This window comes from Vigna umbellata, chromosome 4 (assembly GCF_029865625.1).
Source record: "Vigna umbellata cultivar VRB3 chromosome 4, Vumbellata_1.0, whole genome shotgun sequence".
NCBI classification, from domain to species: Eukaryota; Viridiplantae; Streptophyta; class Magnoliopsida; order Fabales; family Fabaceae; genus Vigna; species Vigna umbellata.
Genome location: NC_142168.1, coordinates 64,527,631 through 64,547,025, shown reverse-complemented (window position 1 = coordinate 64,547,025; position 19,395 = coordinate 64,527,631). Strand labels below are relative to the sequence as shown.

Here is a 19,395-nt window from a genome sequence, read left to right as displayed (position 1 = left end):
GAAACATTCAGAAGATATAATTTTGTGGTACCACCAAGTTCAAGAGTTTGTTTAAAGGCAATTTGATCATTTGGTACTTTTGGGGGTGCAGGGAGATATTCCTACTGTGTAGAAAAAAATCACAACTTGGGAGCCCATGGCGCAATTCGGGCCTTGGAAACCCTTCTCTTTTGTTAAGAAAACCAGAAACAAAAGTACGCCTGAAATTAACGACCAATAAAGAAGCCAAAAATTGTTAATTTTAAAAAAGGACAAATCAACTAAAATACTTTCAATCTCTTTGTTTTGTCGAAGAGCCACCCGAAACAAACCATATTGAAAACACAAACATGGTAAAAATGTCATAGGCCAAAATCTGATTACTTTGGGTGGGTGAGATACAAAAGAAAGGTTGTTCTCCACAGGAGATGAAAGCTCAGATAGAACTTCCATCGCTACAGGTGGAAGCTCACAATAAACATATCGTTCAAACCTAATCTCAAACTCAACTGGAACCTTCTCTGCCAAAATTTAATTTCCACCAAATCAATGTTTGATAAGAGAACAACCAGCCTCTGCAACCATAACAGAAAATAACATTGAAGAAAAAGAAGTACAGCCTATATCTCCAACTGAAGATATAAAGCAATTCACATCAAAAGCTGTTGCTGACAACCAAATGTTCAATCTTTCCACATATCTGCAAACTCATCAGGCTCCAGAGGATTAGACATCTCATGCATTTTCCTCCTTGTCTTTGCTTTGACCTTCTTAGCAAACTTTCCAGACTTCTTCTTTTTCTCCAAAGCCCGAACCTATCACAACCAACCAATGACAGATATAATTATTAGTAGAAAGCTAGAGAAATTCAAAGCATACATTAAAAATATATTGATTGGTACCTGATTTGGAGATACATAAAATGGATTCTCATATAATGTCGGGCCTCCAAAACTGCCACCAAATATTTTAATTGGATTCAAGCAGAACCGTGGACCGACCTAAACAAATAATAGTTTGCTCATAGGTTAAATGAATGTTAGAAATTGAAAGATCAAAAGATACATGAAGAACCAGTTTTCAGACCTCAATCAATGTCATTTTATCAAGGCCTCCCCTTGGTAATTTGTCTGATTCATTATGATGAGTAGAAATCTGCAAGGGAATAAAGATGTAACATTCCTCAGTAGGCATTAGCAACAGGTAGAAAATACTACAATATTGTCTCATGGAAAAATCAATATTATATAGTAGGAGAAAATGAAACCATATAATGTTCGAATTAAATAGGAGTATTGCGAACAACTAATAGTAACAATTGTCCTCTAATGACCATGTCATGAGTATAACACAAATGACTCAATCTAACGGTATATTGTCCAACAAAAACGGAGTATAACATCTATCGCAGGCATGCACAGGTCAAACCAAAATCCCCACTTGATTCGATCTTCACTGATCTGGTAAGACTGACCATAATTAAATGAATAAAGATGGTCAATAAAATAAAACATTACATGCATCATAGTTTAACCTTTGAGCTTACAAAACAATACCATAGCGGAACATATTAATGTATTTACAAATAAAATGTTTTACATCGGTAGTAGATAAAATTTAAACTCATTATAATGGTCAAATATCCTCCATCTTCAAAATTCCTGTGGTTAACCATTCTTTATATATTATCTAAGTCTTGTCAAAAACTAAAACTTCAAATTGAAATGTATAGATAAGTTGATAATTGAGTAATGTTTATAAGAAAGTAAAGGAGTAAAGGTTAAAAATGCTCGACCCAAACTTCACTTCAATCATTAACATGTGGCTAAAAAGAGCAATAAACATGTTTATAATAACAATGCATACACTTAATTTGTATAGAAATAGGCAGAAAAGATGCTCCTAACAATAATCTCCAGGATTTTTTAACCTTTATCTTAATGCAAAAATAGTCTATGGTAATTCCGAAATTCAGACACAAACCTGGTAATTCCGGAACCATATATGGTCATCAGCTATTGAGAAAACAAAAACATGATCATGGAAGGGCTTCGCCTTTCTATGGTCCTTTGGTACTTCAAATATCTAAACAAAAGGAAAGAAATAGTATATTAGAAATTATCAAATACAGTAAACAAACAACAGTATCAGAAATAGAGAGAACTGCACACAGAAAATATACATTAAACAGATATATGACATAAACTATGTAAAATAGATGGGCATAACAATAACATCAATTGAATTTTCATTGATCAGACATAATAAATTGAGAAAAAAATCGTAGGAAGATATATGACGACAAAAATGTAAGATTCCAATTAAATTGGTAGAAAGCACATGAAGCTGTTCTTAATTTGGCCGGAAATTCATGGTTTACAACATCACGAATCATAAAAATAAGATGAAATCATCAAGCTAACCTTTACCTTATATACGAAAGTGCACATATTAGAGTTATCAACATAAGTTTACAGAAATCCATCTTTCCTCGGATGGAACTAGATGGACAAAAACGAAAAAACTTGCAACAAAAGAAACCAACAACACACCTGTAACAACATCTCCTTTAACAGTTTCCAATGTGCATCTTTTTCAAAATTTGCAGAAAACGTCAAAAGTGGACGAGAACCTTTTAGGTGATTTCCCGTTAGCTTCAACTCCTCCATTGTATGAACTGAAAAAACAGTGGAGGAAAAAGGAAAATCACTAAAAGTGTATAAAAAATGGTCGAGATAGAGAGAGAAACACAAAAGACATAGTTCACTAGGAAGAATGACCAGTGATGCCTAGAGTATACAGACATCAGAACTCTAAATAATCAGAGCAAGCAAACTAGTGTTATATTAAGATTACAATGATTGAATCGGAATATACCTGCACTGACTAAAAATTTTACAGATGGGCCACTGGGGCATTTGGCCATCCAGAGATAAAGATCTTTTGCTTTCCTGCACTGAAATTGATACATAAAAAATGAGAGAAGACACTAATAGAATATAACAAGTTGACCAGACTCAAACTCACGACCGCATCTCATTGAAATAGCATCAACAGTTGTGACCAACAAAGAATTCCCCTACCCATTAGCATGCTTCAGGTTTTCCAAATAGCGCAAAAAAAAAATGCAAATACTAGTCTAGAGAACAGCACAACATATCAATCCTAAATTGAAGTAACACGGCACTGAAAAAACCTTGTGGCATATAAATAAAATACCTCAAAAAATAAACACGAAGAACAACTTTTGAGCTCAACAAGCTCATTAAGGGTGGCGCCTTTAGTTTCTTTTGATTCAACCTTGTTATCCTTCTTGCAATGCGGCAAAAGTGACACCAAGTTCAACATCAAATGTCGGTACCTACAAATTAATGGAAAACAATCACTCCACCCATGAATACCATAACAATATCCAAACTCGAAAAAGCAACAAAAACTGTAACTAAAAGTTATGGGGTGTATATTAGGTTGTACCTGTAACTGATACGCCTAGAGCAAGTGACCAAAACCTTCTCTTTGTTCCTAAATATTGGTGAAGCAACGTTATTGTCTTCTACTTCATCAGTGACTTGACTCTTATCCTTCCAACCCAGAAGGGTCCTCACCGGTCTCTCTGGAGCAGCATCTTCCTTTTTAGGATGTGCAACAACTTGACCACTCTCACTGCGCTTTCTCTTCTTCACCATTTTCTTCTTCAAAATCTGCAAAAACCAAGAACGACAATCACAAAAACAAAACAAAACAAAAAATTGCCAACGACCCTTTAGCAAGGTACGCACCTGGGGTGGGAAGAGATGATAGAAAAACTGGAATGGGATTTCGCCGGTGGTGGCGACAAATGAATAAACGAATGAGTTGCAGCAATGGGGGCAAAAGGTTTTTCTACTTAGCAAAGGGACTACGCTTAAATTGGGCCTTTATTCCCGATGGGCCTTACGGAAAGCCCACATATACGACTTTTAGGGTGTTGCTGCCTCCACCACTACACCATGTTCCTCCGCTTGTCCTTAGGTTAAAACTTTTTTACTTTTTATCATTTAGGATTTTTTTAATTAATTTGAAAACCCTATTTTTTCTCCGTGCGCCCCCCACCCATCTCTCACACGGATTCCTCTCTTCTCCCTTTTCGTTTCACTTCATCTCAGTTTCTTCTTCCTTTCCTTTCTTTTTCCTTTTCTCACTCATTTGTTTGGTTTGTTTTTTTTTTCATCCAGGTTGGTTTTCTTCACTGGTTTTCTTCAGCATTCTTTTGTAGCCTTGTTTGGTAGTTTAATTTATGGTGTATTATTACTTTTTGGCTTTGAATGTGTGCTATTTTGTGTTCTTGTCCACTGTCTTTCTGTTGATTGTATTGTTGGTCGCCTGAACAGAGCCAAAACGGTAGATCAATTCTGAAATTTCTTTTTTGAAAGACAGTTAGCACACCCCTGTTCCGGATCCAATTTCTAATTATTATTTTAACTTTTTTATTTTATATGTTTTTAACCTAACCCCGAGATCGCTGGCCGCGCCGTTGCCGCTGACTGTTTCCTGCGTTGCGTTATTCAATCATCGCCACCGTCATTGGTGTTGACGAAACCACTTGCCGGAAGCATCGCTCAACCACCGCATTATGTTCTCTGGCGCGACGTGGTTTTCATTATCTCACCATCCAAAATTTTGAAATCAAAAGCCATATCTCTTCTCTGTGTTTGTGACCTTGGGTTTTAATTTTTTTTTTTAAATCATCTCTGATAATGGGTCTGTCATTTTTTGTTTATGGTTTCTTGTTTATTCCGTATCCATGAATCAACAGAGACACAAAAAATTATGACACACAAATTTATCACAATAATGCTAAGAAATCATGCATCAGATTTGCAGAACAGAGGAAATACAACTAACAAAGATTAAGAAAACGCGCATGAACAAATCCAAAAGATAAGAAAATTTGACCAGTGATTTAAACAGTTCAAGCAAAGAGATAAGATTTGGGTAAATAACCTTCGTTGTGTGAAACCAATACAATCCTAATTTTCTTCTTTCTTCAATCCAGTATTCTTCTTCCCTCTAATTCTTTCCAGCTTTCCGAATTCCATAAACTAATTAGCTCCCTTCCCCGTTTTTCAAATCCAGTCCCCCTCTCCCTTTTTCAAATACCACGCAAGCAGAAAACCCTATTAGGTTTTTACATTGGGCATTTTAGATTTTCCTTATTTTTCTATTTTTTGTTTTTATTTTATTTCTAAATTTTATTATATTAATAATATTTTTTAGGTTTAATCCTTTACTACATCCCTATTTATGTACGAATTTCTCAATTGGGTCCTCGTTTTTTAAACTGTATCAAAATGGTCCCTAATTTTGAAAATTGATATCAATTGAGTCCTTTCCGTTAAGTTGGCTGGACGGCGTTAAAAAAATTGATGAGTGGGATGCTTAGATGACGAACGAGCGCTCGTCCACCAGCGAACGAACGCTCGTCCATCAGCGAACGAACGCTCGTCCATCAGCGAACGAACGCTCGTCGACCACCGAACGAACGGTCGTCCAGTGTGGAACGAGCGGTTGTCCAGCAGTAAGAGGTCGACGAGCGTTCGTTCTCTGGTGGACGAGCGTTCGTTCGCTGCTGGACGAGCGTTCGTTCGCTGGTGGACGAGCGCTCGTTTGCCATCTCAGCATCCACTCATCAATTTTTTTAACGCCGTCCAGCCAACTTAACGGAAAGGACTCAATTGATATCAATTTTCAAAATTAGGGACCATTTTGATACACTTTAAAAAACGAGGACCCAATTGAGAAATTCGTACATAAATAGGGATGTAGTAAAGGATTAAACCTATTTTTTTTATATATATATATATGTATATATACATATATATTTTTAACATAATTGATATTTTTTCATCTTAATTCATTTATTATTATTATGTTTTTTTTTAAAAGTTAAAATCTTTATTGTAAGAACTTAAAAAAATAGAGTATTAGACTAAATAGGTATACTAAAATAATGAGATTGAGTATTCTATTATAAAATGATTTTATGATATAAATAGAATTTTTTAAACTTGTTTTATTATTTTAAGAACACTTCATCTTTTTAAAAGTCTTTATCTTTGTTCTCTCTCACTTCTTTTTAAAATTTCTTACTCCTAAGTTATCTATTCGATGATTAGGAGGTGTCTAGGCGATTCTGGAGTCAAGGGTTACCTATTTAACCGATCAGTTTTGTGATTAGAGCAAGTAAATTTTATTCTCTCTTTCATGGCATTTTCTTTATTCTTGACCATGTAAGGAGTTTCTGTTGCATGTGTCAATTTTTGACTCCATTTAGATTTTAAAGTTTCTTTCCAATCACTAATCGGTGATTTGCACATATTTTTAGAAGTTTCTTAAGGTGTAAGTTACAGTTGGGGAAACTATGGAAGTTTTATAAAGATAAAGGATTTGCTTTTAATTGAAGTATGTGGTATAATTTTAATGATATGTGAATTTACAACGAATTAAGAAAGAAAAATAAATAATTTATTGTAAACAAACATGACTAACCTTTGTTTTTCTGCAAGTATGTTTCAAGTGGCGCAATGAGCTCCTCATCTGATATATAGAAAGCATACGGCAACTTCTTTTCCTAAAATGAAAGCATAGATAATCGCTCAATGTTATAAATAATAAACAAAATGTAAAATAGAATTTGAGAAGAATAAAGGGACTTGCTTACATTGTTTTGAAGCTTATTAACAATCTGATTGAGGTGTTGAGGGCCAACATTCTGAAGTAGGTACATGGGAGAGCCCAAGGGAGTTCCATCTGGGTCTGTCAAAAGACACATCACGTTGTTGATTATCTCCCTCTTCTCCACCATAGTCTCTGTCTCTACCTCCATTTTTCAATCAGGGATTTTCCTTCTCTTATGCTGAGATTCTCTTATGGATGATGCTTCTTACTCTTCCACTTGGGATTCTATTTGGTTCTATCTTCGTTGTCGTGCTGAAACTAATAAAAGTAGTGAAATAAAGTCACACCGGCACAAACCCTAAATTAAACAGGACCCAGGACCCATCATACAGAGACCTCAGACTTCCCATATGAGAAGTTGTGTAGTATGAACATGGTAAAGCTACTGATGGCAGTTCATCCTGATGTTCCGTGAGTGCTCGTCCTCACGTAGAGGGGAGTAGGTCATGTGTGGGAACGGCAGGAGGTCCTAGTCCTTAGGAGTACTTTGGACTGATAGGACTAACCTCGGGTGGCAGTTGTTGAGTGTTTTCTAGTTATCACATCACCCGGGTGCACGAACGCCTGTAGATACATGGATTCATACAGTCCGGACGGTCTGTTTTATGAGAGTTTTGGATGATTATTGCTATGTTGATATATTATTGTATTGCTCGTATGTTGATTTGTATGTTTGTTGTATGAATTAAATTACATAAGCTTACCCTTTCGTTTTTCCTTGTGTTGTCTTGTACCTGTACGTCCGTCCTGCCAATGCAATGATCATCCGTGTGGATGTGAGCAGATGGAGAAACTCTTTTGGAGGAAGTGGTAGAAGAAGAAAATCTCGTGGAAGTCGAAGTGAAGGCCGAGACTTAGATCGTCCAGTAGGAATAGGCTGCTTAGAATTTTGTGACGTTCGTTATCAGCTTTTGTAAAACCGTTCGTCTTGAACCTTGATTGTTTCTGTATTGATTTTCTTAACTCTGTAACTTTTTGACGTTCGGCTTTTGATAGCTGATCTTGCTTAAGACTGCACTGTGTACATTATGTAATGTGATTAATTCTAATTTATGGTAATTACTATATTTTGGGATGTTACATAACAACTTAAAAAGTAGATTATTAGACTAAATAGGTGTAGTAAAATAATGAGATTGATTATTTTATTATAAAATAATCTTATGATGTAAATAGAATTTTTTAAACTTGTCTTAATATTTTAAGAACACTTCATCTTTTTAAAAGTCTTTATCTTTGTTCTTTCTCACTTTTTTCTACAATTTCTTACTCCTAAATTATCTATTCGATGATCAGGAGGTGTCTAGGCAATTCTAGAGTCAAGGGTTACCTATTTGACCGATCAGTTTCGTGATTAGAGCAAGTAAGTTTCATTCTCACTTTCATGGCATTTTCTTTATTCTTGACCATGCAAGGAGTTTCTGTTGCATGCGTTAATTTGTGTCCTTTTTTAATGTTTGACTCCGTTTAGATTCTAAAGTTTGGAGAATGAGGTATGTCTGAGGAATCCCGTAGTTTAGTTTTCTTTAGATTGATGATGTAATTATTTTTATGGTTTAATTGCTTCCTTTGTCCCCAGTTTGGTTGAATTGTGTCAAATTCATCCTCATTTTTAAAAAAGTTTCATTGTCGTCCTCACGTGGTGTAAAAGTGTCAATTGAATCCAAACATTGAAAAAATTTGTGTCAATTTAGTCATCTCCGTTAAATACACACTAACTCCGTTAAGTGTCTGATTATTTGGCACTAGAGAAGTAAAACGTGGCAACTGAGTCACAGTAGTGGTAATGACGTGGCAATGATATATTTGAGAACATGGAAATAGGTTATTGAATTGGGGAAATTAAAATCAGAATTCATTTAGGGTATTTGTATTTGTGAACGAAAAATAATTAGGGCATTTGAGATATTTGATATAGAGTGTTTCTGAGTTTTGGAAGGGTGAAAAATCGCAATTGGGGCTTTTGAAAGCAGAACGCGTTTGGTGATTTGGAAGCGTTTGGTGATTTCGAAGTGCGAAGTGGGTTCCATTCGAAGGTCCATTCGAAGGTACGTGTACATTGCTTTCGTTGGGTTTATGGTTGCTTTGGTGTGTGTGTTTGCTTCGTGTGTGTGTTTGCTTTTGTTGTGGTCCCCCATAAGCTTGGTGAGTTTATTTTTCTTCCTCCCTGTACTTCTTCCTCCCTCTTTGGGTGTTTGTTGAGAAATGGCTGTTCTTCGGTTTGGAGTTGGTTGAAGAAGTGTTGGTACTGTGTGGATTGGGGTTGGGTGAGAAAGCTTGGTTGTGAGGTTGTGTCGTTTTTTCGTTGGCTTAGGAAGTGGCAATGTCATTGAATCATCAGTGTTGTTCGTCTTGCTCATGGGGGAGCTGTCGTGCCGTTTCATCCAGAGGATTGGTTCAAACTAACATATGTCATTGTGGGGAAGTTGCTGTGTTGAGAGTGGCGAAAACTGTGAAGAACGAAGGCAAACAATTTTGGGGATGCCCTAATTACAAGGTTTGTTCAATGGCTGTAGTTTCATTTTAGTGATTAGTTTATTTTTTGAGTAATGAAATGTTTGTGGTTGGATGTTTTGAACAGCGGACTCGAAACGAAGAACTTCAAGGATGCAATTATTTTAAATGGTGCAATGAAGCTAATTTGGATGAAAGGGATACTATTATTGCTAGGCAAAGGAGGAAAATTATTAGTCTGGAGAAATCTGCTATGGTTTCTCAGAAATGGGAGAAGCAATTAACATGGATGCTTGATAACAGTTGAAAAACTGTTATTTTCATGCTTAAAAGTGATACTAAAAGCAACCTTTAGACTTAGAAACTAGCTTGAAATCATGCATTTTGTTTATATTTTCAGAAATAAGAGAGCTGGACAGGTTTATGCTTGATTTGAGTGTTTTTGTGCAGGTTTTGAGGTGAATTTGGTGAAAGAAGTGAAGAATGAGAGAGAGGACATTAGAAAAGACAAGAAAGAGTGCAAAAAGGAGAAGTCGAAGGCACCGCTCAGCGGCAAACTACCGCTGAGCGGCACTCAAGAGGTGACGTTGGAACCGCTGAGGGGCAAAATGGCCGCTGAGGGGAAGAAAGAAGACGCGTAACCACCGCTGAGCGGTAAATGGCGCTGAGCGGCACTTTTTGGGCTTGGACTTTTATAATCTTTTGTAACTCTAGATTAGTATTTAAGGGCTTGCACGTCCTTTAGTTAGTATCTTTGGCAGAAACGAGGCAAACACTCTCTCTTTCACCCCTTTGAAGGAGGATCTTGGATGCTCAGGCTACCTCTTCACCTTTATTGGGTTTATTCTTTCATACTTTCATTGTTGTTCATCTAGGTTCACCATGAATATGGTGAACTAAACCTTGTATGTTTGTTGGGGAATCAATGTAATCTCTTGAAGCTCTCATATATGGATTTGTTGAATACATCTTTGAATTAAGACATATGCTTTCTTTTCATCATTAGTTAGGGTTTTTCCTCTTTGCTCAATGCTTGCATTGTTTAACTCATTCTAATGCATGATTATTGGTTTTGTTGATACGGACACGTACGGGGAAATCTAGATCCGGGGAATTTCTCCCAATATTTTACTGACAACATTATATTGGTTGCCTTAAGCTCCTGCACTCATGAACTAATCATTAGGAATGCTAGGAATTGTATGAACTATTTGATTAGGGAGAAGCCATCTAGAATGGTACATTAGAGAGTGGCATTAACAATGATGATTTGAAAGAGGAATTCCTAAAATATATGAGAGTGGATGAGATGAAATTGACCCCCAACAACATATTCATTCATTTAATCCATTGAAAGTGTTTATCTTATGTCTTTGCCATTGATCAATTCATGCATACATGTTTATTTTCGTCTTGCATATTAAAATTTCAATCATTGTTTTCTTAAGTCTTAGCTAATCAAGAAATCACATAACTAAACTAGGCCGTGAGTCCTTTGGGAAGAACGATACTTGGTCTTACCAAGTTTTATTACTTGAACGATTCGGTCATACTTGCCGATTGTGAAACAAGTTTGTGACATCATATTTTGGTGCTTACAAATTTGTCCATCAAGTTTTTGGCGCCGCTGCCGGGGATTCATGGTTTAACTGGTTAATTTGTGTGATTATTGATTACCTTTGACTTTAATTTTGAATTTCTGTTTTTATTTTTTCTGTTTTTATTAGATTTTATTTTTTTTAGATTTGATTTTATCTTTTAGGTTAGATTTTATTTTATTTTCGAATTTTTATTTTATTTTTCTGTTTTCTATTTTTCTGTTTTCTGTTTTTTATTTTTAGGTTAGATTTTATTAGATTTTATTTTTATCTTTTAGGTTAGATTAGATTTTTATCTTTTTAGATTAGATTTTATTTTATTCTTATTCTATCTTTTAGGTTAGGTTAGATTTTATTTTATTTTATCTTTTAGATTAGATTTTATTTTTTTTTAGATTAGGTTTTATTATATTTTATTTGATTCTATCTTCTAAATCTTTTATCTTCTTATATCTTTTCAATCTTTATTTTCTTCTATATCTTTTTGTGCTAACAAATCTTTTCTAGGGTTTTGTTTTCTTGTGCATGCAGAAGGCAATTCGAACTAGAAGTAAGAAAACAACAGAACCACTACTTGAAGGACTAGACGAGAGTAGAAGGAGGAGAAGAATCAGAACGTCCAGAGAACTTTTCCCTTCTCCTGAAACTCTCCTACAATCATCACCACAAGGTTCTGTTCACAGCACAGGGAGTATGGAGAACAATAATAATGCTAGAAGAAACTCTTGCAGATTACACTAATCTTGCTGGACCTCAGCACTTCAATAGCATAGCTCGACCTAGAGTCAATGCAGCCAACATGGAGGTCAAACCAGCATTAATTCAACTGGTAAAGAGTAATCAATTTACTGGGTTATCACATGAAAGCCCATATGAGCACCTTACAACATTTAATGAGATCTGCAACACGGTCAAGATCAATGGGGTGCCAGACGAAGCTATCAAACTTAGCTTGTTTCCTTTCTCATTGGGAGGCAATGCTAAGCTTTGGTTGAACTCTTTTCCAGAAGAAAGTTTCACGGAGTGGGAAGCAGTGGTTACAAAGTTTTAAGCAAATACTTCCCACAATCTAAAGTGACTAAAGGAAAGCAAGAGATATCTTCATTCAAGCAGGGCATGGAGGAATCACTGGGACATGCATGGGACAGGTATAAAAGCTTGTTACGTAAAACTCCCACGCATGGCTTTGAAGATCAAGAAGTAGTCCTAACTTTCCTTGGAGGGCTTGGTTCACAAACCAAGATGATGTTGGATGCCTCAGCTGGAGGCAATATCAAATGGAAAACTCCAGAGGAAGCAACTGAAATTATTGAAAATATGGCTACAAGTGATAATGAGCTTCACAATGAAAGAGGCGCCCCTATGCAACAGAAAGGGGTTCTTCAATTACAAACCCATGATGCTCTGCTAGCACAGAATAAGATTCTAACTCAACAGCTGGAAACTCTGACCAAAACTCTTGCTTCACTACCTAAAGAGTTAAAATCTGCTGCACAGGTACAAACCCAGTTGTGCGAACTATGTGGAGGTGATCACATCAATGGCCAGTGTGCTTTTCCAGTAGAGGCCTTGGAGGATGTTAACTTCATGGCTAATCAGTTTCCATACCGTCAAGGGAATTATAATCAGGGTTGGAAACCACATCCAAGCATTGGCCAAGGACAAACTGGGCAGGCTAATCAGTTTAATAAGCAGCAGCAGCAACCAACTTTGTGGCAACAATTATCTATGCTTAATGACAGATCAACAAAGTTGGAAGAAACTCTTCAGCAATTCATCCAAAAAACTGAATCTTCTCAAAAGAGCACTGAAGCTGCTATAAAGAATCTGGAGATTCAGATGGGTCAGATCACCAAGCAATTGGAAGAAAGACCCAACAGAAACTTTGGGGCTAATACTGAGGTTAACCCCAGAGAAGAGTGCAAAGTGGTCAAGAGTGTAAATGAAGAGATCATTGAGTTGGAAGAAGAAGAAGAAACAGAAGAAAGAAGAGAAATAGAGAGTGAAAATAATTTTCCTTTTCCAATAAATCAGGAGAAACAAATGGATTTCACAGAATTATTTAATATGTTGGATAATGAAGCACCTTGGGAGCAGATTCTACAGAAAATCACAGTTTACACAAAATCTGATGAGAACATCTCTACAAAGAAAAGACGTAGAGATGAGGAAGCAAAGAAGTGTATAGCTGTTAAAAAAGAGCCATTCCCTCCTAAAGCATCTGATCCAGGCAGCTTTTCTATCCCTTGTTCTATAGGGAAGAAAAAGGTAAAGAAAGCTCTCCTTGATTTAGGTTCAAGTGTTAACTTGATGCCTTATTCTTTACTGGAGCAAATTGGCAAGGTTAAAATGAAACCTGCAAAGGTTAGAATAGTAATGGCCGATGGATCTTCAAAGGAGTCAAGTGGAATTGTAGAGGACATTATAGTTTGTGTTGGCAAACTTCAGTTCTTGGCAGACTTTGTGGTGATGAAGATGGAGACCGAGAAGATACCTATCATACTTGGAAGACCGTTTATGAAAACGGCCAGGGCTATCATTGATGTGAATGAAGGTATAGTGGTTCTCCAAGACAGAGAGGAGAGAGTGGTGGTGGATGTGTTCAAAGATGAGATACAAGCAAAGGAGGAAGAAGCCAGTTATAAAGCTGCATTTCGAGATGCACCCATAACGAGAGGTAAAAATAAAAATCTTAAGGTTTCTGATAACCATTGTTTGTATTTTCAGGCACCCAAGGTAGAAGAGATTGGAAAAGGAGAAGAAGTTCCTAGAGACTGGAAAAAATTAAGACTCCAACTTGGCACACCTGTAAGACTCAAGAACAAGTTGTGGGTTATTAAAGGCTTTAAAGAGAAGGAGATGATAGAGATAGAGTCTCCATATTCTAGAGAATCTAAGACAGTCCAAAGGAAGCAGTTGAAAGGTTGGTGGAAGGACTACGTCAACTATAAAGAAGATGGAACGTGAGCTTTAACAGGGTCAAGCTAGTGACGTTAAAGAAGCGCTTGCTGGGAGGCAACCCAGTGGATTTACAAACTTTTGATTTGGTTTTGTAATTTATAATTTGTGAACATTATTCTGGACATTATTTTGTTGGATTAGCATCTACTGAAGGATGCTAGGTGGTTAAGTATCTACTGAAGGATACTAAGTTTGTAACACCTACTGATGGGTGTTGGTGAGAAGATTTTGCACCTACTGATGGGTGCTGGTAAGTTTGAAACACCTACTGATGGGTGTTGGTGGATTTTGGGTCAGGCTCGTGACGTTAAACAAGCGCTACCTGGGAGGCAACCCAGTTGATTGATTGTTTCTGTTTGTTTATTTTTAGTTAGGATTTGCATAAGCATTTTAACATGAATTGCAGGGAACCTATGAGGACATGTAGGGAAGGCACGGGTAAGAAAAGAAGGAGAAGGGCACATCACGAAAGTGCCGCTGAGCGGCAATTACCGCTGAGCGGTACTCTCGCAGATGGGCTTAGTTCCCCTTAGCGGAACCCGAGCCCATTAGGGTATTTTTAAACCCTAAGCTGCGTAATTTCTCAGTCTTTCAAGCTCTTCTCTGCACAAACACTCCCACATACCTTCTCTTAGGTTTTCCACATCTTTTTACTCTTCCCTCTTAAGAAAATTTCTCTTCCACTCACTTGCTCACTAGTTTTCCATCTAAGTTTGGGGTTGGGAGAGAGCATCATTGAAGGGGCTGATTTCTTCATTATGGTTTACTAATGCTTAACAATGTATCTTTTGGTTTTGTGAATTATGTTTGATGCAGGGATGGCCTCCTCATCGGGCAAAAAGAATCAAGACTATAAGATCCAAGAAGAAGGAGGATACAGAGGACAGCTCAGATTGAGGAGGAGTTGAGATAGCATTTACTGATGAATGCTATCATAACTAGAGCAGGACTTATGCTTTGTGGTTTAAGTTTTCTGAACTTATTTGTTTTTGTTTTTAGATTAGGGTTTGATGTACTCTATTGAACACCTGGTTTGTTATGATGGTTTGCTATTAACTGTGATTGTGTGATAAGTAATGCTTGATGATGCTTATTGATTGATTGATGTTGAGATGATGTGCACATTAAAATGCTTATACAGGTGATTCACAAGCTTTGTGAACAAATGCATAATATCATGATTGTGATTGTGAAATTAAGCAGGATGTGCATGTCAAATGTGAATGAGCTTATATGTGAGGTTTTGAGCTCCAGAGTTGTTATTGTTGAATGCTATTACTTTGAAAGCATGAATGACTTTGCCCAGGTTTTCTATGATTGAATCAATTGCTTGTTTTGCATCATATGATCAAAGGCCGTGTTTTTGAAACCCTTTTTATTGGCCAAATTCATAAAGTTAGCCTTCTAAAAGAGAACACGTTGTGTTCTATCCTTTGAACCCTTAGCCTTAAATATACACTGAACACCCTTGATTGAAAATCTTTACCTTGAGTTAAGTAGAAGATCCTGTGTGGTATTGTTAAATATTCAAGTTTGGGGTTATTGGGGAAACATGAAAAAGGAAAAAGCATTGAGCTAACAGCTAAAAAGTAAGAATATGCAAAGAAAAGAAAAGAAAAAGAAGCAAAGCTCAATGCAAATGCAAAAGCAAAGGCAAAAGAAAGTTGGGAATGAATAAGAAGATTGTGTTGTTATGATTCTCTTAACTCAAGGATTTTTGTGATCCAGAAAAACCAATTTTCTTGTTAGCCCAGCCACATTATAAGCCATTGAAAAGTCCTTGTGATGATGCATGCTTGTGAATGTATTTGATTGTGGTTAAATGAAAGGCAAAGTTGATTCATGTGACATTGTGATAGTGGAGAGAATGAGTGAAACACTTTACCTCTTATACACTTGTGTGTTGAGTGAAACACTTTACCTAGTGAGGAAATATTCCATAAGTACATGAACATCCATGCTTAATTGATTGATCATTCATGAAAAATAGCATTTGTTGGAATTTAAATGACTTTGTGAACACTAAAGCATGTGCACATCTTGAATTAACTCTTGGTCATAAGTTTGAGTGAAGTTATTACTTATCTTGAAAAGAGGATTTTGAATGAGTGAACCATCATATGAATTGATTGGAGATGGAGTTACATTTTGTTTGCTTGAGGACAAGCAAAGTTCTAAGTTTGGGGTTGTGATAACAGTTGAAAAACTGTTATTTTCATGCTTAAAAGTGATACTAAAAGCAACCTTTAGACTTAGAAACTAGCTTGAAATCATGCATTTTGTTTATATTTTCAGAAATAAGAGAGCTGGACAGGTTTATGCTTGATTTGAGTGTTTTTGTGCAGGTTTTGAGGTGAATTTGGTGAAAGAAGTGAAGAATGAGAGAGAGGACATTAGAAAAGACAAGAAAGAGTGCAAAAAGAGAAGTCGAAGGCACCGCTCAGCGGCAAACTACCGCTGAGCGGCACTCAAGAGGTGGCGTTGGAACCGCTGAGGGGCAAAATGGCCGCTGAGGGGAAGAAAGAAGACGCGTAACCACCGCTGAGCGGTAAATGGCGCTGAGCGGCACTTTTTGGGCTTGGGCTTTTGTAATCTTTTGTAACTCTAGATTAGTATATAAGGGCTTGCACGTCCTTTAGTTAGGCATCTTTGGCAGAAACGAGGCAAACACTCTCTCTTTCACCCCTTTGAAGGAGGATCTTGGATGCTCAGGCTACCTCTTCACCTTTATTGTGTTTATTCTTTCATACTTTCATTGTTATTCATCTAGGTTCACCATGAATATGGTGAACTAAACCTTGTATGTTTGTTGGGGAATCAATGTAATCTCTTGAAGCTCTCATATATGGATTTGTTGAATACATCTTTGAATTAAGACATATGCTTTCTTTTCATCATTAGTTAGGGTTTTTCCTCTTTGCTCAATGCTTGCATTGTTTAACTCATTCTAATGCATGATTATTGGTTTTGTTGATACGGACACGTACGGGGAAATCTAGATCCGGGGAATTTCTCCCAATATTTTACTGACAATATTATATTGGTTGCCTTAAGCTCCTGCGGTAATGAACTAATCATTAGGAATGCTAGGAATTGTATGAACTATTTGATTAGGGAGAAGCCATCTAGAATGGTACATTAGTGAGTGGCATTAACAATGATGATTTGAATGTTGAATTCCTAAAATATATGAGAGTGGATGAGATGAAATTGACCCCCAACAACATATTCATTCATATATTCCATTGAAAGTGTTTATCTTTTGTCTTTGCCATTGATCAAAATTCATGCATACATGTTTATTTTCTGTCTTGCATTTTAAACCCAAATATTTCGTTTGTAAGTCTTAGTTAATCAAGAAACCACATAACTAAACTAGGTCGTGAGTCCTTTGGGAAGAACGATACTTGGTCTTACCAAGTTTTATTACTTGAACGATTCGGTCATACTTGCCGATTGTGAAACAAGTTTGTGACATCATATTTTGGTGCTTACAAATTTGTCCATCAGTGGACGAAGTGGAGGAAGTGGACGAACTTGACGAAGTGGATGAATTTCACGAACTTGACGAAGTGGACGACTTGTACAAAGTGGAAGAGGAAGATGAAGAAGTGGACAGAATGGAGGATGTAAAGTAAGTCGACGAACCTTACGAAGTGGACTAAGTGCACGAACTTGACGAAGTGGACGAATTCGACAAATTGGAAGAGGAAGATGAAGAAGTGGAGGAAGTGGATGAAGTGGAGGAAGTGGAGGAAGTGGACGAAATGGAAGAAGTAGACGAAGTGGACGATATGGACGAAGTGCACGAATGTGATGAAGTGGACGAAGTCGATGAAGAAGATGAAGAAGTGGACGAAGCGCATGAAGTGGAGGAAGTGGACGAAGTAGACGAAGTGTACGAAGTGTACGAAGTGGAGGAAGTGCAGGAAGTGGAGGAAGTGGACAAAGTAGAGGAAGTGGAAGAAGTGGAGGAAGAGGAGGAAGTGGACAAAATGGAGGAAGTGGACGAAGTGTATGAAGTGGAGGAAGTGGACGAAGTTGACGAAGTGGACGAAGTGGAGGAAGTGGACAAAATGGAGGAAGTGGAGGAAGTAGAGGAAGTGGAGGAAGTGGAGGAAGTGGAGGAAGTGGAGGAAGTGGACGAACTTGACGAAGTGGACGAAATGGACGAATTGGACGAAGTGGAAGAGGAAGATGAAGAAGGGGATGAAGTGGAGGAAGTGGAAGAAGTAGACGAAGTGGACGAAGTGGACGAAGTGGACGAAGTGGACGAAGTGGACGAAGTGGACGAAGTGGAAGTAGTTGACGAAGTTGACGAAGTGGAAGAAGAAGATGAAGAAGTGGACGAAGTGCTTGAAGTGGAGGAAGTAGAGGAAATGGAGGAAGTGGACGAAGTAGACGAAGTGTACGAAGTGGAGGAAGTGGACCAAGTGGAAGAAGTTGAAGAAGTGGACGAACTTGACGAAGTGGACGAAGTAGACGGAGTGGACGGAGTGTACGCAGTGGACGAAGTGAGCGAAGTAGATGAAGTGAACGAAGAGGACGAAGTGAACGAAGTGGATGAAGTTGACGAAGTGGACGAAGTGGATGAAGTGGAGGAAGTGGAGGAAGTGGAGGAAGTGGAGGAAGTGGGCGAAGTGGACGATGTGGACGAAGAGCACGAACTTGACGAAGTGGACGGAGTGGAAGAAGAAGATGAAGAAGTGGACGAAGTGGATGAAGTGGAGGAAGAGGAGGAAGTGGAGGAAGTGGAGGAAGTGGACGATGTTGAGGAAGTGGACGAAGTTGACGTAGTGGAGGAAGTGGAAGAAGTTGTTGATAAAGTGGAGGAAGTGGAGGAAGTGGATGAAGTGGAGGAACTAGATGAAGTTGAAGAAGTGGACGAAGTGGACGAAGTGGAAGAAGTGGAACAAGAAGATGAAGAAGTGAACGAAGTGGAGGAAGTAAAGGAAGTGGACTGATGGACAAATTTATGATCACCAAAATATGATGTCACAAACTTGTTGAACAATCGGCAAGTATGACCGAATCGTTTCAAGTAATAAACTCGGTAAGACCAAGTATCGTTGTCCCAAAGGACTCACGGCCTAGTTTAGTTATGTGATTTGTTGATTAGCTAAGACTTAAGAACGAAATAATTGAGGTTTAATATGCAAAACAGAAAATAAACATCTATGCATGAGGTTTTGATCAATGGCAAAAGCAAAAGACAAGCACTTTCAATGAAATATATATATGAATATGTTGTTGGGGGTCAATTTCATCTTATCCACTCTCATATATTTTAGGAATTCAACATTCAATTCATCATTGTTAATGTCACTCTCTAAAGTACCTTTCAAGAAGGCTTCTCCCTAATTACGAGTTCATACAATTCCTAGTATTCCTAATAATTAGTTCATCAAGTGCAGGAGCTTAACGACAACCAATATAATATTGGGAGTAATTCCCCGGATCTAGACTTCCCCGTACGTTCCCGTATCGATAAAATCAATAATCATGCATTGAATGAGTTAAACAAAGCAAGCATTAAGCAAAGAGGAAAAATCCTAACTAATGATGAAAGAAAGCATAAATCTTAGATTAAGATGCAAGCACAAATTCCATATATGAGAGCTTCAAAAGATTACATTGATTCCCCAACAAACATACAAGGTTTAGTTCACCATATTCATGGTGAACC

The 19,395-nt window shown here is 37.3% G+C and overlaps 1 protein-coding gene across 2 annotated transcripts; it reads right to left on the bottom strand.

Annotated features, from left to right (window-relative positions):
* Positions 1-221: 221 nt before the first annotated feature.
* On the bottom strand, positions 222-5,119 carry LOC148200926 (ribosome biogenesis protein BRX1 homolog 1-like). Of its 2 annotated transcripts, none has more exons than XM_088113740.1 (9): positions 4,963-5,119; positions 3,454-3,680; positions 3,199-3,340; positions 2,857-2,935; positions 2,532-2,656; positions 1,963-2,064; positions 1,066-1,134; positions 882-980; positions 222-794 (listed from the first exon to the last, which is right to left on the bottom strand). In XM_088113740.1, exons 2-9 carry the CDS (start codon positions 3,663-3,665, stop codon positions 663-665), a joined length of 960 nt encoding a protein of 319 aa, XP_087969866.1. In that variant the 5' UTR covers positions 3,666-3,680; positions 4,963-5,119; the 3' UTR covers positions 222-662. The 2 variants fall into 2 exon arrangements, with proteins under 2 accessions (XP_087969866.1, XP_087969867.1); XM_088113741.1 differs by having other exon boundaries at positions 3,759-5,114.
* Between the last annotated feature and the right edge of the window lie 14,276 nt (positions 5,120-19,395).

Coding starts and splice junctions, on each gene's coding strand:
- LOC148200926 (XM_088113740.1), bottom strand. CDS start 3,665: ATGGTGAAGAAGAGAAAGCGCAGTGAGAGTGGTCAAGTTGTTGCACAT. Junction 1,135..1,962: donor TATGGTTCCGGAATTACCAG/GTTTGTGTCTGA, acceptor ATTCCCTTGCAG/ATTTCTACTCATCATAATGA. Junction 795..881: donor TTTATGTATCTCCAAATCAG/GTACCAATCAAT, acceptor TGGTTGTGATAG/GTTCGGGCTTTGGAGAAAAA.